Below are 15,674 nucleotides of genomic sequence, written 5' to 3'. Positions count from 1 at the left end.
AGGGGACCTAATATATTTTCCACTGAATTACAAGCTGAGACTAGTGTGTTGCCATTTGAAGCTCTTTACCTGCTGGAAAAAAAATAAGAGGATTATGTTAGAAGGAAGACAATAATCCAGGCAAAATAGCGTTGTTGCCACATACTAATCAGGGTTAGGTGTGAAGCCCCTCCAGGATGACCACTGTCCACAGGAGAAGCAGGAAAAGAAACAATGGATGCACCATCCACAGGTGGGGACGATAAGGGCTCAGATTCTTCCTGATTACACTATGGTCCATCTCACTGAGCAAACACAAACATGAGGCACTTGCATCCTGAGGGCAAGAGAGCTATGAAAGGGGTAGGGAAAGAGTCATAAATACCAGCTCATGCTTGTAACCAAGGGAGAGACAGACAAGCCCTGAACCATCACCTGTATTCCCTTGCTTTTGTGATTGTTTTTCCTTTTGTTTTTTTTCTTTCTTTCTTTTTTTTTTTAAGCATATAAGATGTATTGCTACACTATAAAGTATCAATTTATCCATAAAACATAGCACAGAAATGCAGGAGTCATGGCCAGCACTTGATGATACCTGGGAAATGGGAGCCTTAAGCCTTCCTCTCTGAATGTGGTGCCTGGAACCTATTGAGGAGAGGGTTCTTTCTCTGTGCAGTAATTATTTGCATTCTATTAGAGAAATACCTTCAAATGGTGAGTATGAAAAGAACGGCAAGTGTATATGTTAGACAGCCAATCATTAGAATATGTACAGTTTTCTTTTTTCTGCGTCCTTTCCAGCATCCATGCTTTTGTGGGAACTGTTCTTCCGGCACCGTGCAATTCTAGTGAGCTCTCAATCACAGGACTCTGGAGCCAGGCTAAGCCAAAATGATCAGGGTCTCCTAGGAATTTGAACTGTTCACAGAGACACACAGGACTGGAAGACAGAATTAAGTCACCTAATTGGCAGCTCCTAAAGTACTGTCACATGAGTTCCCACTGTACAGGTCACCTAAATATTTACATTCCTGGCTTCTGTAGGCTTGGTTGTTGAGCTAGCCATTCAGAAGCCTTCCAGTAAATTATTCAACTGTTCCTTCCTTTCTTCCTTTCTTCCTCTCTTTTTCCTTTTCCTTTTTCTTTCCTTTAGCAAGAGTTCATTACTGTTGCTTATAGGCAAATAATACTGTATTATCAGGCATAATATTGAACGTTTAAGTATGTATATAGATCACTCAAGCTGCAAAGACATAAACTTGGTGAACAGAAAAGGCCTACTGTTTCCTAGCATAGAATTAATAGTAAGAGAATATGGCATAGGGTTTGATGTCATATTGCTGTACACTAGAAATTGTCTCTAACTCTTCCAGCACAAACTCCTACTGTAACCTAACCTTGATAAAAATCTCTCCATCCTGCAAAATTTTGGACTTTTAAGTAAAGATAATTTAAGAAAAGACAAGGATTCACAAGTAATAAAAATAATAGAGAAGGAAAGAAGAGGGTACAAAAGAAAAGGAAAATATGAGTCACTAGTGACTAGAGTAGCCTGCACCCACCCAGGGTGCCAGTCTAGATAAGGCCAAATTAGCACAGCCAAAAGGACATCCTCTTTCTCCTATTTTCCCTCACCACATGCCTTAAGTGGGAAACGATTAAAATATGTAGACAGTATCTATTTTATTTTTATTATTTTTGGGGACAGGATCTCACTCTGTCACGGTATAGTGGTATAATCATGCTCACTGAAGCCTCAACCTCCTGGGCTCAAGTGATCCTCCCAGCTTAGACTCCTGGGTAGCTGGGCCTACAAGTGTGTACCAACACACTGGGCTATTTTTTTTTTTTTTAATTATTTTGTAGAGACAGGGTCTCACTATGTTGCCCAGGCTGGTCTTGAACTCCTGGCTTCACGCAATCCTCCTTCCTCAGCCTCTCAAAGTGCTGGGGCTACAGGTGTGAGCCGCCATGCCCAGGTGACAGTATATATGCTAAATATACAGATTCTCATCTCTCTCTCTCTCTCGTATGTATATAATATGTATTCTGGAAAATTAATCTCTGGACAATTTCTTTTTTTTTTTAAACAAATAAGTAGTACTACATTTTTTCTAACTACTCTTTCTAAAATAAGACAATGATTTGTAAATGTTTTTCTTTAAATAACAACTATAAACCAGCCATGGTAGGGCATGCCTATAGTCCCAGACACTCAGGAGGCTGAGATGAGAGGGTTACTTGAGGCCAGGAGTTCAAAGCTGTAGTGCACTACAATAGTGCCTATGAATAGCCACTGTACTCCAGTCTGGGCAAGATAGCAAGACACCATCTCTAAATTTATGCTTTTTTAATCACAAAAATATTTTTTTTGGCGCAGTGGCTCATGCCTGTAATTCCAGTGCTTTGGGAGGCCGAGGCAGGCAGATCATGAGGTCAAGAGATTGAGACCATCCTGGCCACCATGATGAAAGTCTGTCTCTACTAAAAATACAAAAATTAGCTGGACATGGTGGTGCATGCCTGCAGTCTCAGCTACTCGAGAGGCTGAGGCAGGAAAATTGCCTGAACCTGGGAGGCGGAGGTTGCAGTGAGCCAAGATCGCACCACTGCACTCCAGCCTGGCGACAGAGTAAGACTCTCAAAAAAAAAAAAAAAAAGTATATATACATTTTAATCTTGCATAGCTTTCTATGGACTAAACAATGAATTATAGGCTGGATGTGGGGGCTCACACCTGTAATCCCTGCACTTTGGGAGGCCGAGGCAGGCAGATCACTGGAGGTCAGGAGTTCGAGATGAGTCTGGCCAACATGGTAAAATCCTGTCTCTACTAAAAATGCAAAAATTAGCCAGGCATGATGGAGCATGCCTGTAATACCAGCTACTTGGGAGGCTGAGGTGGGAGGATCACTTGAAGCCAGGAGGCGGAGGTTGCAGTGAGCTGGGATCATGCCACTGCACTCCTGCACTCCAGCCTGGGCAACAGAGCGAGACTCCATTTCAAAATGAAAGAAAGAAATAAAGAAAAGAAAAGAAGAGAAAATAAAGCGAGAAAGAGAGAGAGAAAGAAAGAAACAAAGAAAGAAAAATATAGGACCACACAATGAATTATAAATAAAATATTTACAACTCTAATTATATCTCAAATTTAAAATCATATGGAGTCTGGGCACGGTGGCTCACGTTTGTAATCCCAGCACTTTGAGCAGCCAAAGTAGGGAGGCTGCTTGAACACAGGAGTTCAAGACCAGCCTAGGCAATATGGCAAAACACTAACTCTACCAAACGTACACACACAGACACACAGACACACACACACACACACACACACACACACATACACACAAATTAGCCGGGCATGGTGGTGGATGCCTGTTGTCCCAGCTACTCAGGAGGTGGAGCAGGGAGGCTCCCATGAACCAGGGAGAGGGAGGTGCAGTTAGCTGTGATTGTGCCTGAGTGACAGAGCCAGATCCTGTCTCAAAAAAATAAATAAAATAAAATAAAATCATATGGGTTAAAGACATCACATCTGTATCTAAATTTCCCCATCAGTAAACCACAGATGACTTTTAATCCAATTAACCAATCAAAAACTTTTAAGCCAAGGCATTATGGGGCCAACTATTCTTTATGTGATATACTGGAAGAATTAATTTATCTGTTCTATCATCGTTTATATATAGCAGTGTAATTCTCCATATGTTTATATATAATAAACCTATACAAACCCATATAATTTTTACCTCTGCCTAGATTCAGTCAAAATGTAACAATCTCTACAAAAAGAAAAGGCCTTGCAAATTTCTATGACGACAAGGAGTTAAGTGTGGCAAGCTACTTTGCCTTTCTCCTCTCCAAAACTCTAGCTATGAAGCAAATATTTAATTGTTCTAATGAACTATATAGGTAATAATCGTATGTAGTTACAAATCGGCTTAATTTTATCGGTTTAAAAGGTGAAGTTTTGCAATTGTAGCTCTTCAATGTAGGATCAAAAACTAATGTTTCAGTCCCAAGTTAGATTTTTTTTTTTTTCCGAAACGGAGTTTTGCTCTTGTTACCCAGGCTGGAGTGCAATGGCGCAATCTTGGCTCACCGCAACCTCCGCCTCCTGGGTTCAGGCAATTCTCCTGCCTCAGCCTCCTGAGTAGCTGGGACTACAGGCACACGCCCCCATGCCCAGCTAATTTTTTGTATTTTTAGTAGAGACGGGGTTTCACCATGTTGACCAGGATGGTCTCGATCTCTTGACCTCGTGATCCACCCGCCTCGGCCTCCCAAAGTGCCGGGATTACAGGCGTGAGTCACCGCGCCCGGCCCCAAGTTAGATTTTTAAAGTACCACATTCATCTCGATAACTAATAAAACTAGTGGAATGTTAGTAAATTGATATATAATTCTCCTGAAATTTCCATCTTTGAAAATTTTACTTTGGAGCTCTATGCTCCTATACGTTATTTGTAATTCAGAGTGCTCTCTTCCGTTCCAATCCCTGCAAATAAAACATAGCACAAGAAGACATTTTTGGTCAGGCACAGTGGCTCACGCCTGTAATCCCAACACTTTGGGAGGCCGAGGCGGGTGGATCACCTGAGGTACAGAGTTCGAGACCAGCCTGGCCAATATGGTGAAACCCCGTCTCTAGTAAAAATACAAGACAATTAGCCGGTGTCGTGGAGGCACCTGCAATCCCCGCTGCTCGGGAGGCTGAGGCATAATCACTTGAACCTAGGAAGGGGAGTCTGCAGTTAGTGGAGATCGCGTCACTGCACTCCAGCCTGGGCAGCAGAGCGAAACTTTGTCTCAAAAAAAAAAAAAAAAAAAAAAAAAAAAAAAAAAAAAAAGGTGGAGGGGGGCATTTTTATTCAATAAACACACGACATTAGAAAACAAATTAACTGACCACTAAAACGTACTAAATGCCTTGCTTTTCCTTATATATTTTTCAGAGAAAACTCAATATCCTGTCTTGAATCCAGGCATAAGGACATAAAGAACCTGAAATACAAAGATAAAGAATTCATGCCACCACCTCAGATCACTGGCACACAGCGTTAAAAAAAATCCTCAGTACAAAACGATCTGAGAAATAGAATACAATCTTTAACAGTCCTTTTGATTTCAGGGTTAGAAAGTGACATATTTCTACTGCTATCCAAACCCTCAGTCATTTTAAAACAGTTCGTTAATGTGAGACAAGCAAATCAAGCTCAAAGTCCAGAAATTGCAAAAGGGAGGTAAGGTTTCAAGAGACGGTCGCAGGTTGGGGGCAGGCGCTTGGACAAAGGGAAGACACAGTGTGCCACCTTTTCTTCCCTACTCGTATCCTGGAATCTGCTCATCCTTGTTCTCTGGGAACTTCGGCTTTGAAGGGAAATGCGCAGGTGTTGTCATCCGTTCATTGATACTCAGCGTCACCCAGGTTCTGGCATCTGTCCTGCAGGCAACGCATTCTGGCGACCGTGCAGACTGACCCTGCCCCACCATTACTTTGCCTGCTCTATCCACGGCTGCTTCCCTCCGCTGGGTGTCTGTCAGTACTTTCTGGAAACTTTCTAGGAGGCTGCAGTTCTAAAGAAGAAAATCCTGCTAACCAGGGCACGCAGTTCGGTCGACAACGCTGGGGAAGGGAGAAGAGACGTTATTGATTACTCACAGTTTGCCTCTGAGACGGGAAGCGCTAGGAGGAGGCACGCTAGCAGCGCCCCGCAGCGCCCACCCAGGACCCTCATTTCGAAGCGCGCGGAGGCGCGGGCGGGGACGGCGGCGCGTCAAGGAGGGGCAGCTGCGAGCCTGTGCGCCTGGGTCTGAGCAGTGCTGCGCGGCGGCGCCTGCGAGCCAGCGAGCCCCGGCGGAACAGCCAGGGGCGGAGGGGACCGCCCGCTCCCAGCCCCCAGCCCGAGAGGGGAAGTGATAACGAGGACATTTCCAGGAAGCTTTTCGGAGCTGGGGGATGGGCCCCGCGAGAATGCTGCAGGCCTGGTAAACACAGCCGAGACATCTCCTCACCAGCTCCCAAGTTACTGCCTTTCCTTCCTTTCCTCCACAATGGGAGGTTTCCAAAGGGGAAGGGATGGGGAACGCAGTTCTCTGACTGGTCAAGAGAACTTCCAGGGTTCAAGAGGAAGGATCTCCAGGTTCGAAAGGAGAAGTAGTGAGACACTGACTCGTCCGTGAACATATTAACCAATACCTGGAAGTCAGTGAGGGCTTTAGGAAGAACTACGGTGAAAGTAAAAGCAAATGGGGTCATTCCGATCATCCACTTTTTTTTTTTTTTTTTAAGTCTTGTATTTATGATGGAAAAAGAAAAAACTATAGCAAAACATGTTTTAGAAAAAATAATGTATCAAATTCCAGTACCTTCAAACAACTCATTTTATTTTTTGCATATTACCTCTAGTTTTTGTCCTTAGGCATACGTACACATTTGAAATATGTTTAAGGCTATCTCTGAAGCTGAACTGCCTGAATTCAAATGGCAATATTATGCCACTTACTAGTTGTGTAACTAAGTAAATTGCTTAACCTCTCTAAAACCTCAGTTGTATCATCTCTAAAATAGGGATAATAGGTTTCATAGTGCTGATGTAAGGATTCCAGGAGATAACATATGAAGCAATTAGTGTGCGTTAACTAGCAGCACTTGAAGCCATCCGCAGAGGGTTAACAAGAATTCTGGACAGAAATACATTTATAATTAAAGATTAATCAAGTTGCACTTTTGCATTCCCATTTTTCCTACGGATAGGATTCCGACATTAGAATCATAAAGCTTTAAGATAGGTAGGATTTCTGATATTACAATCTTAAAGCTTTTGTTTGTGTTTGAAGACTCTGACAGAGGAATCAGCATGATAATCCAACTCCTTCATTCCCATCCCAAACCTCACCCGGTACTCTTTAACCAAAGATCTCCACACTTCAGCTCACTCCAAAACTCCTAAAAATCCTAGCCCCAAACTCACTGGGGAGATGGATTTGAGGTTCTGTTTAGTGGCTCTCTAAGACTCTTTCTCTGCTGCAACCCCAATGTCTGTTCTTATTGACTGAAGTGTGCATGCAGCAATGACTCTATTATAGTTACATATGCAATGCATATTTACTGTTATTCTAGTATTTCTGCCCAGTGAAATATCAATTTATTTCCTGTGAGTGTAAGTGAAATTTGATGGTGTGATTATATTTCAAATATCTCTTCCAGTACTAGATTTTTATGGTTCTGTGATCCAGCTGGATGGAAGTTGTTGAATAATAGAGTCCTTTTTCTTTTTGTTTGTTTGGGATTTTTTTGGTTTTTTTTTTTTTTTTTTTTTTTTTTGAGATAAAGTCTTGCTCTGTCACCCAGGCTGGAGTGCAATGGCACAGTCTCGGCTAACTGCAACCTCCGCCTCCCAGGTTCAAAGGATTTTCCTGCCTCAGCCTCCCGAGTAGCTGGGATTACAGGCACCCGCCACTACACCCGGGTAATTTTTGTATTTTTAGTAGAGACGGGGTTTCACCATGTTGGCCAGGCTGGTCTTGAACTCCTGATCTTGTGATCCACCTGTCTCAATCTCCCAAAGTTGGGATTATAGGCGTGAGCCACTGCACTCGGCCTACTTTTTCTAATAAGAACATGGGCTGAGGAATTCACATTCACTCAGTAGGGGAAGAAAGATGCTTCCCACTACCCTTGCAGGTTCTGTGGCTGGTATAAGAATTAACTGGGCATAGAGAAAAAGAAGAAAACAATATTTAATTACATATGTATGCATGGGAATTTCACAAAAATGTGAGACTCCAGGAGGTATCCAGATGATTAAGACGTATATCATACTGAGCTATGGAAAGGAATAGGGGTTTGAGGCTTCTTGGGGTAGACAAGGCAAATAAAGAGAAGGGAAGGAAAGGAAACGTATGATTGATAAAGGTTGCCTTATAATGTGGGTCTGTCAGGTAATAAAAGGTGTCTCTGGGAGTAGCTGTCTTCTTGGCACAGATAGATACCTTTCCTAATGAAAATTTCTTTTGTAATTATAGATTTTCTTTACAAGGGGAAATTTATTTTACAGGTGAAGGGGTGATAAAAAGGTTTCTCTACTTCTGCTGATTCTTGATTGCCTTGAGCACAAAATAACCTATATATCTAAATGGCATATTTTTGGGTGGCATGTCCTGAACCTCCTGATCTTATTCAAGAAAGAATTATTGAGTGTATTTATGATCTTTCCCTCTTTTAGATTCTCTTCTTTCTTGGTTAGTCTGACTTCAACAGGTTGGTCTATATACCACTTTTTTCTCAGTCCCAACCTACTTAAATATAAATATAATTTTAATATCTATAGAATAGTTTCAATTATGTTGAACAAAATCACCTTTAATTACCATATTTAATTAAATATGTAAATTTATTTAGGCCAGAAGTCTTCCAAGTAAAAGCCCCATTTGGGAATCTCCTCATCTTGTGAGAAGGAAATAAGAGAAGAATATCAATTTTGAGATCTCAAAAATTTCTAAGGAGGAAAAACTTCTAAAATCATGAATCAACAACATTCATAACAAATCATACAAGCATACAAAAATATAAAGAATATGAAGAAAAGAGGGAATATTAGAATAAGCTATCTTTAAAAAAAAAGCTTGCTCCTCTAAAGACTTCAGTTGAAAGTGAATATCTATCTATACATCTATTTTTTAATTTAAAAAACATTTGTAGGTCGGGCGCGGTGGCTCAAGCCTGTAATCCCAGCACTTTGGGAGGCCAAGGCGGGTGGATCACGAGGTCAAGAGATCGAGACCATCCTGGTCAACATGGTGAAACCCCGTCTCTACTAATACAAAAAATTAGCTGGGCATGGTGGCACGTGCCTGTAATCCCAGCTACTCAGGAGGCTGAGGCAGGAGAATTGCCTGAACCCAGGAGGCAGAGGTTGCGGTGAGCCGAGATCGTGCCATTGCACTCCAGCCTGGGTAACAAGAGCGAAACTCCGTCTCAAAAAAAAAAAAAAACAAAAAAAAACATTTGTTTTGAGACAGTCTTATTCTGTTGCCCAGGCTGTAGCGCAGTGGTGCGATCGCAGCTCACTGCAACCTCAACATCCCAGGTTCAAGCGATTCTCCTGTCTCGGCCTCCTAAATAGCTGGGATTACAGGCACCTGCCACCATGCCTGGCTAATTTTTTTTTTTTTTTGTATTTTTAGTAGAGACATGGTTTCACCATGTTGGCCAAGCTGGTTTTAAACTCCTGACCTCAACGGATCTGCCCGCCTCGGCCTCCCAAAGTGCTGAGATTACAGGTGTGAGCCACGGCACCAAGCCTTATTTATTTATTTATCTGAGACAGGGTCTCACGGGGTTGCCCAGGCTGGAGTGCAGTGGTGCAGTCATAGCTCACTGCAGCCTCAAACTTCTGGACTCAAGCATCCACCTCTCTCAGTCTCTAAAGTACCTAGGACTACAGTCATACACCTCTATGCCAGGCTAATTTTTACTTTGTTTTTATTTTTTTTTGGTAGAGTGGGTCTGGAACTCCTGACCTCAAGTGATTCTCTTGTCTTGGCCTTCTAAAGCTTTGGGATTAGAGGTGTGAGCCACTTCTCTTGGCCTGAATATCTTTTTAACACTACAAATTTGCATCACACTGTCAGTAATAATTGTCAGCACTGAAAATTTATGTGTCCTACACCATAATGTCAAACTTTGTTTCTTTTTTTTTTTTTTTAAAGACGGGGTTTCACCATGTTGGCCAGCTGGTCTCGAACTCCTGACCTCAAGCAATCCACCCGCCTTGGCCTCCCAAAGTGCTGGGATTATAGGCATGAGCCACCACGCCCAGCCTTATAATGTCAAACTTTGTAAAACCATCTGGAATCTATTAACATACAATTTGATAATACATCATTAGATAAAATTCTGGGTTTTTAATCTCAGAAATTCACTTTGTGATGGTGATATCTGGCTTTAGCTCAATATTGATTGATACTTGGTAATCTCATTTAGCCAAACTTTGGTTTTAACACAGTTCTTAATATATAATAAAATCTGTCCAAAATTTAACTCTTAATCTAACCTCATTCCTAATCTTAATCCCATTCTTTTATCCAGTTTAACACTTCTTCATATCATTTTCTACTAACATAGTGTCTAATTTACTTATTATTTATGTTTATTATCCACTTCTTCATCTGTCTTCACCAGTAGAATGTCAGATTCATGAGGACAGGAATTTTTAAGGGTTTTGTTCACAACTATATTCCAAGTGCTTAGAACAGTAACTGGTCCATAAACATTTCATTCAATTTAATAAACAATGTGTGCCTGGGAATATTTATGCCAAAATATTAATAATGATCCTGAAATAACAGTGTTAACTAGAATCACAGCAGCACAACTGTTGTCATCATTCAGAACAAACCAGACTACACACTAAAAAGCCATAAAATTACAGTGTTTTAGATAACAAGTGTTTATCTCTTACTCATTGGAAGTCCACTATAAGTCTGCATGACTTTCCAGGTAGCTGTCTTCCATGTGTTAACTCAGCGTTTCATGCTGCTTTGATTTTACAGTCCCTCAAAGTCTACATAGTCATCTACAGTTACTGTGGCAAGAGAAGAGAGAACATTGAGAATTGTGCCCCAGCTCTTTCATAGTTTTGCCAAGAAATGACATACCACTTACATTTCATTAGACAAAGCCAGGCATGTGGTATGCCTGCCTGACTTCGAGAGGGTGGGAATAACTGTTATTTCATGTGCCTGTAAGGAAAGAGAACTCGACATGGTGAGCAGCACTTACGGCTATCAAGCCACAAAAGATGTTGAAAAACTAAGGGTCAGCTTTGCTAAGGCACTGCATGTTGGCATCAGGAACGCTCGGTAATGTTATCACTAGCAGAACTGGGAAAGGCATGAAGTAGAGCAGGTGCTTTAATAGCATTGTTTCATTATGACATGGCTGAGAAAAAAAATCGATTACCGGCCCAGACCACTGTGTATATGGAGTTTGCATGTTCTCCCCATGTCTGCATGGGTTTTCTCCAGGTATTCCAGTTTCCTCCCACATCCCAAAGATATGCATGTTAGGTGAATTGATGTGTCTAAACTGTCCCAGTCTAAGTGAGTGTGGGCGTGTGTGAGAGCACACTGTGACAGATTGGTGTCCTGTTGAGAGCTAGTTCTCACCTTTTACCTTGAGATGATGCCACCTATGACCCTGAACTGGAATAAATGAATAAAGAATTATCTTACTTGTTGTCATTAATCTCTCTCAAATATATATATAGCTCACGTTTATTTCAATGTTTACTAGTACTAGTATTTGCGTCTTTATTTTGAAGTTTGGTGATGTTTTTGTGACCAAAAATGTGCCATAGGAACTTAACTCTGATTTATATCAATTTGTCTATGGTAAAATTGGTTTTATTACATGTGATTTTGTTTAAAATTATAGTTTCTAAGTACCTCTGGATGAAGATAAGTGAGGATTTACTGCAAACTAGTGTTGAGTGTATATTTGTAAAAAACAGTACTGAGTATGGTTCCAAAAATGCTCAAGAGACATACACATTGTGAGACTCTTCAGTCACAGGAGTAATCATCAAATTCTACAAGGGAACATCCCTAAAAAAAAGCAGGGGGATAAGGTCATGTCTTAGAGGTTACATATAGAAAGCTAGAGGAGGAATGGTCGGGGAGATCAGAAGAGAACCAGGGGTTGTACTCGCTTCAGCAGCACATGTACTACAACTGGAATGATACAGAGAAGATTAGCATGGCCCCTGCACAAAGATGCCATGCAAATTCATGAAGCGTTCCATAATACATGAAGGAGGAGGAGGAGGAGGAGGAGGAGGAGGAGGAGGAGGAGGAGGAGGGGGAGGAGGAGGAGAAGAGAACCAGGTTAGGGAAGTACAGGGCAAAGCTGTGAAAGACCAAGGCAGGAAACAGTTTTAGAAACCATATTATATATATTAAATGATAAAAAAGAGAACTGATTTGGTAATTAGGAAGATATAAGTTATATCAAAAATATATTTTCAGTAGTTAGATGGGACAGAAGCCCAATCATAGTAAATGGATCAAAGAGTGAATACAAACAATAGAACTTCAGGGTTCGCAAGACACTAGTGAGTCTTGAAAGTGAGTCGTGAAAGCAGAGTCAGCAGAAACAGTCCTAAATCGGCTTGGAGTTAAGGGGGAATTGCAGTCTTATCCTGCCCTTTTCTCTTATCTCCTACCACGGACATTTGGGACAGGTAACATCAACTTTAAAATTTGCTATCTATTATTTATCAGAAATTGCACTTGAGCTCCATTTCTCTCATTTCATCATCTTAGCAACCTGGCAAAGGAGGTATTTTAATTTCCATGTTATAGATAGGGTTTGATTTGTTTTTTTAATTTGATTTGTTGGAGCTTGGAAAAAGATATCCCAAAGTAAAGGCCTCAGAAGGAAAGTTTCTCTCTCTAACTTTCTCCTGTCCCCTATCTCTTGTGCATGATTTTTTTTCCCCTCCAGGAATGTCGTTGTCATTTCTTTTTCTCCAAAGAATATAAAAGAAATGCAAATATTACATACATTTAAAAAAAATAAACCATTACAAAACAGTCAATAGATAACAATCTTCATCTTGCAGAAACCAAATAGCCAGTAATCTATGTACTAGGAATCCTGAAACAAATATACATCAAAATGGTTATCTTTGAGTGGTTCTGTAAGATCTCATTTTCATCTTGTTTCTTTTTAGTATTTGCCACATTTCCTACAACAAATGCATTTTTCTTTTGTAATCACAGTCCCCCTACAACAAATATCATTACAATTCCATTTCACATACCTAACAGTGATAAACGTTTTAGAAAGTAAGTCTTCACTCTCATCTGAACTATTGAGAAAATTTAGCAAGCTAATTTCCCCCTCGTCTTTAACTTATAAGAATTTTATCCGTGTATTGTTTCTGTAGCTATGCTGCTTGAGTCTGCCAGAACCTGGAGGGTCCCCACCCCGTGCATAAAAAAACAAACCAGGAAAAAACAAGAAAGAAAGAAAAATCCCATGGACAAGACCTAAGATCTCTGAATCTCAGCTGAGGACACCGGAGACAGAAAAGGAACAGCACCATGGATTGGCCGCACATTTTGTCTGCGTGTAAAGACAGGCCTTGCTCGAGATTTGTCCGGGATCCCCCAGCTTATCTCCGGACGCTCCGGTTGCCTAGTTACAAGAATGCGCTACCTCGAGCTCCGCCTCCTTCTTCTAGAGTACGCCCCTTTCGCCTTTCCTTGTCTCGCGCAGGACCGGGTAGCCAGGACTCTTCAGCCACTCAGAGGCCTCGAGCGCAGGCCCTCAACCGATGATTGGGCCATGACTGCGCCTGGGGAACGCCTTCCGCGCCTCGAAGTGACGTCAGCCCGTCGACGCGGGGCTTTTCTTTAGTCGAGTCCCGCTAACTCGGCTACCGTGTTTCTGCGTCTTTGGCCAGGCTGTCCCTTGGCTAAGAGGGCAGTCGTCGCAGACCGACGCAGTTAGCAGGGCTGAGTGCTGCGGCCGGCTGCCTTCACCTCCCTCCAGGCTTTTCCTCCCTGCTTATCCACCTTAGGGGCGCCTCGGAGTGGCGGAGGCCCCCGGAGAAGAGCTGGGCGCCGGGGTCCGCTCCGGGCTCGGATGGGAAGTGGCGGGAGGAGCGACCCGGGATGTTCAGTCTGATGGCCACTTGCTGCGGCTGGTTCAAGCGGTGGCGGGAGCCCGTCAGGTAGGATGGAGCCGGGTGTCCGCGCCGTCTAAAGGGTTTGGGGATGGCCGCGCCCCTGGGGCGGGCCGCCTCTTCCCCGCGCCTGGACGAGTCTATCCCAGGCCGCAAAGGATGCTTTCATTCCCAGGGTGACTTGGCCCGGGAGGGAGAGATTGGAGGATGTAGCCTGCTTGTCTGGTCGACTTTACCTTACGACTGTCAATGTTTATCATCGTTATATTTTAAATAGGTTTGAATTTCTTAAAAAGTTTGTATGTGTGTGTGTGTGTGGAATTAAAACTGTCCGTTGTGTATTTTTCCTCTGAAGCTTTTTGTAATGGAAATTCTTTTAAAAAGAGGGGACATGGAATATAGTTTTCGTGACATCGGCACATTCCATTCCAATTTACACCTCCACACACACCCACACAGTTGTGTTTGAGGACGTGGGCTTGAAATCTGGCTCCACTACTTAATAATTGCATGACTCAACCATTTTTGGCCCCACCTTTCTTAAATATTAAATGAGAGGGATAATACTCTGTGCCTTAGAAATACTGTGTTCAGTGAGAACAAGTGCTGGATAGTGTTTTTTTTTAAACCGTAATGTAGCCTCCAATTTTCATACGGTCTCTAGTAAAATCTTTTAATTGAAAGGGTCCACTCTTTTTTTTGAGACAGATTCTTGCTCCGTCGCCAGGCTGGAGTGCAGTGGTGCGATCTCGGCTCACCGCAACCTCCGCCTCTCAGGTTCAAGCAATTCTCCTGCCTCAGCCTCCCGAGTAGCTGGGACTACAGGAGCGCTCCACCACACCCAGCTAATTTTTGTATTTTTAGTAGAGATAGGGTTTCACCATGTTGGCCAGGATGGTCTCGATCTCTTGACCTCGTGATCTATCCGCCTCAGCCTCCCAAAGTCCTGGGATTACAGGCGTGAGCCACCGCGCCTGGCCGGGTCCACTTTTTAATATTTCATTTTGAAATGCTAGATGTATTAATAATTATTACCTGTAACTTGATACTCATTCATTCAACAAACATTTGTTAAGACAATACCTTGTGCCAGGCACTGTCTTAGGAAGTAGTCAGTGAATTGATGCTTTTGAAACTGAGGCCTAACCTATAAAGAGACTTTGTGTTTGTTATATAAATAATGTTGACTACGTAGTTCGAATCTGGAATTTGGCCAAGGGTAAGATAAAGCAAAAAAATTTTTTTTCCTTTTAATTGTTAACATTTTAAATATATTTGCCATGAGAATGAGCTGTCCTTTAAAGAATGAATCTGAAAAGCTACACTTACACATTGTAGCGGAAAATACACGTCGAGGTTCGAAAAAAAATAAATGAAACTTGAGATTTTTCCCCATTATTAACTCTTAACTGAATCTGAATGCTTTAAATGTAAGTGGTAAGATCCACTCTATGAGTCAAAGATGGGCTAGGTGTGGTGGCTCACGCCTGTAATCCCAGCACTTTGGGAGGCCAAGGCTGAATGATCATTGGAGTTCTGGCGTTTGACACCAGCCTAGGCAATATGGGGAAACCCCATTTCTACAATAAAGGAGCGTGGTGACCCGCGCCTGTAGTCCCAGCTACTCCGGAGGCTGAGTCAGTAGGATCACTTGAGCCCGGGCAGCGGAGATTGCAGTGAGCCAGGATCGCACCAGTACACTCCAGCCTGGGTGACACGGTGCAACGCTGTCTCAAAAAAAAAAAAAAAGTCAAAGATGTGATTTTGGGTTCATAGATTCTTATTTTTTTGTTTTAATTATGTTCTGGTCTAATTTGAAAGTCTCTACTTGAGAATCAATAATAGTCGGCTCCTCATTTTCCTCTGTGTCTGTTTTTAGGAAACATATTTGGTTTTTATGAAGGCATCATAACTTATGTTTTTAGTTAAAAAAAACCGTGAAAACGTGTAATTCGAAGTACTGTTCAATTTAATTTGTCATTCTTAGTCTTTGTCTTAGCA

At 42.1% G+C, this 15,674-nt stretch overlaps 2 protein-coding genes and 1 non-coding gene across 3 annotated transcripts in view; 2 read left to right on the top strand and 1 right to left on the bottom strand.

Moving 5' to 3' along the window:
* The window catches only part of PROS1 (protein S), a 98,736-nt gene extending 92,893 nt beyond the window's left edge, over nt 1-5,843 (bottom strand). Inside the window, exon 1 of the mRNA XM_012474172.3 lies at nt 5,642-5,843. Within this exon, the coding sequence (XP_012329595.3) occupies nt 5,642-5,717 (76 nt within the window). The 5' untranslated portion in view covers nt 5,718-5,843. The remainder of the gene's footprint in view (nt 1-5,641) is intronic.
* A 5,842-nt stretch (nt 5,844-11,685) lies between these two features.
* On the top strand, nt 11,686-11,792 carry LOC135276479 (U6 spliceosomal RNA). Its single transcript, XR_010344014.1, has one exon. It is a non-coding gene; the product is annotated as a U6 spliceosomal RNA (small nuclear RNA).
* A 1,607-nt stretch (nt 11,793-13,399) lies between these two features.
* The window catches only part of ARL13B (ADP ribosylation factor like GTPase 13B), an 87,742-nt gene continuing 85,467 nt past the window's right edge, over nt 13,400-15,674 (top strand). Inside the window, exon 1 of the mRNA XM_012474167.2 lies at nt 13,400-13,721. Coding sequence (XP_012329590.2) covers nt 13,663-13,721 — 59 coding nt within the window. The 5' untranslated portion in view covers nt 13,400-13,662. The remainder of the gene's footprint in view (nt 13,722-15,674) is intronic.

The sequence above is a fragment of the Aotus nancymaae genome, unplaced genomic scaffold (genome assembly GCF_030222135.1).
Source record: "Aotus nancymaae isolate 86718 unplaced genomic scaffold, 86718_ANA_hifiasm-v0.15.2.pri h1tg000022l_1, whole genome shotgun sequence".
Taxonomy (NCBI): Eukaryota; Metazoa; Chordata; class Mammalia; order Primates; family Aotidae; genus Aotus; species Aotus nancymaae.
Note: the sequence above shows the minus strand (reverse complement) of the source record. Positions and strands in the feature narration are given on the sequence as shown.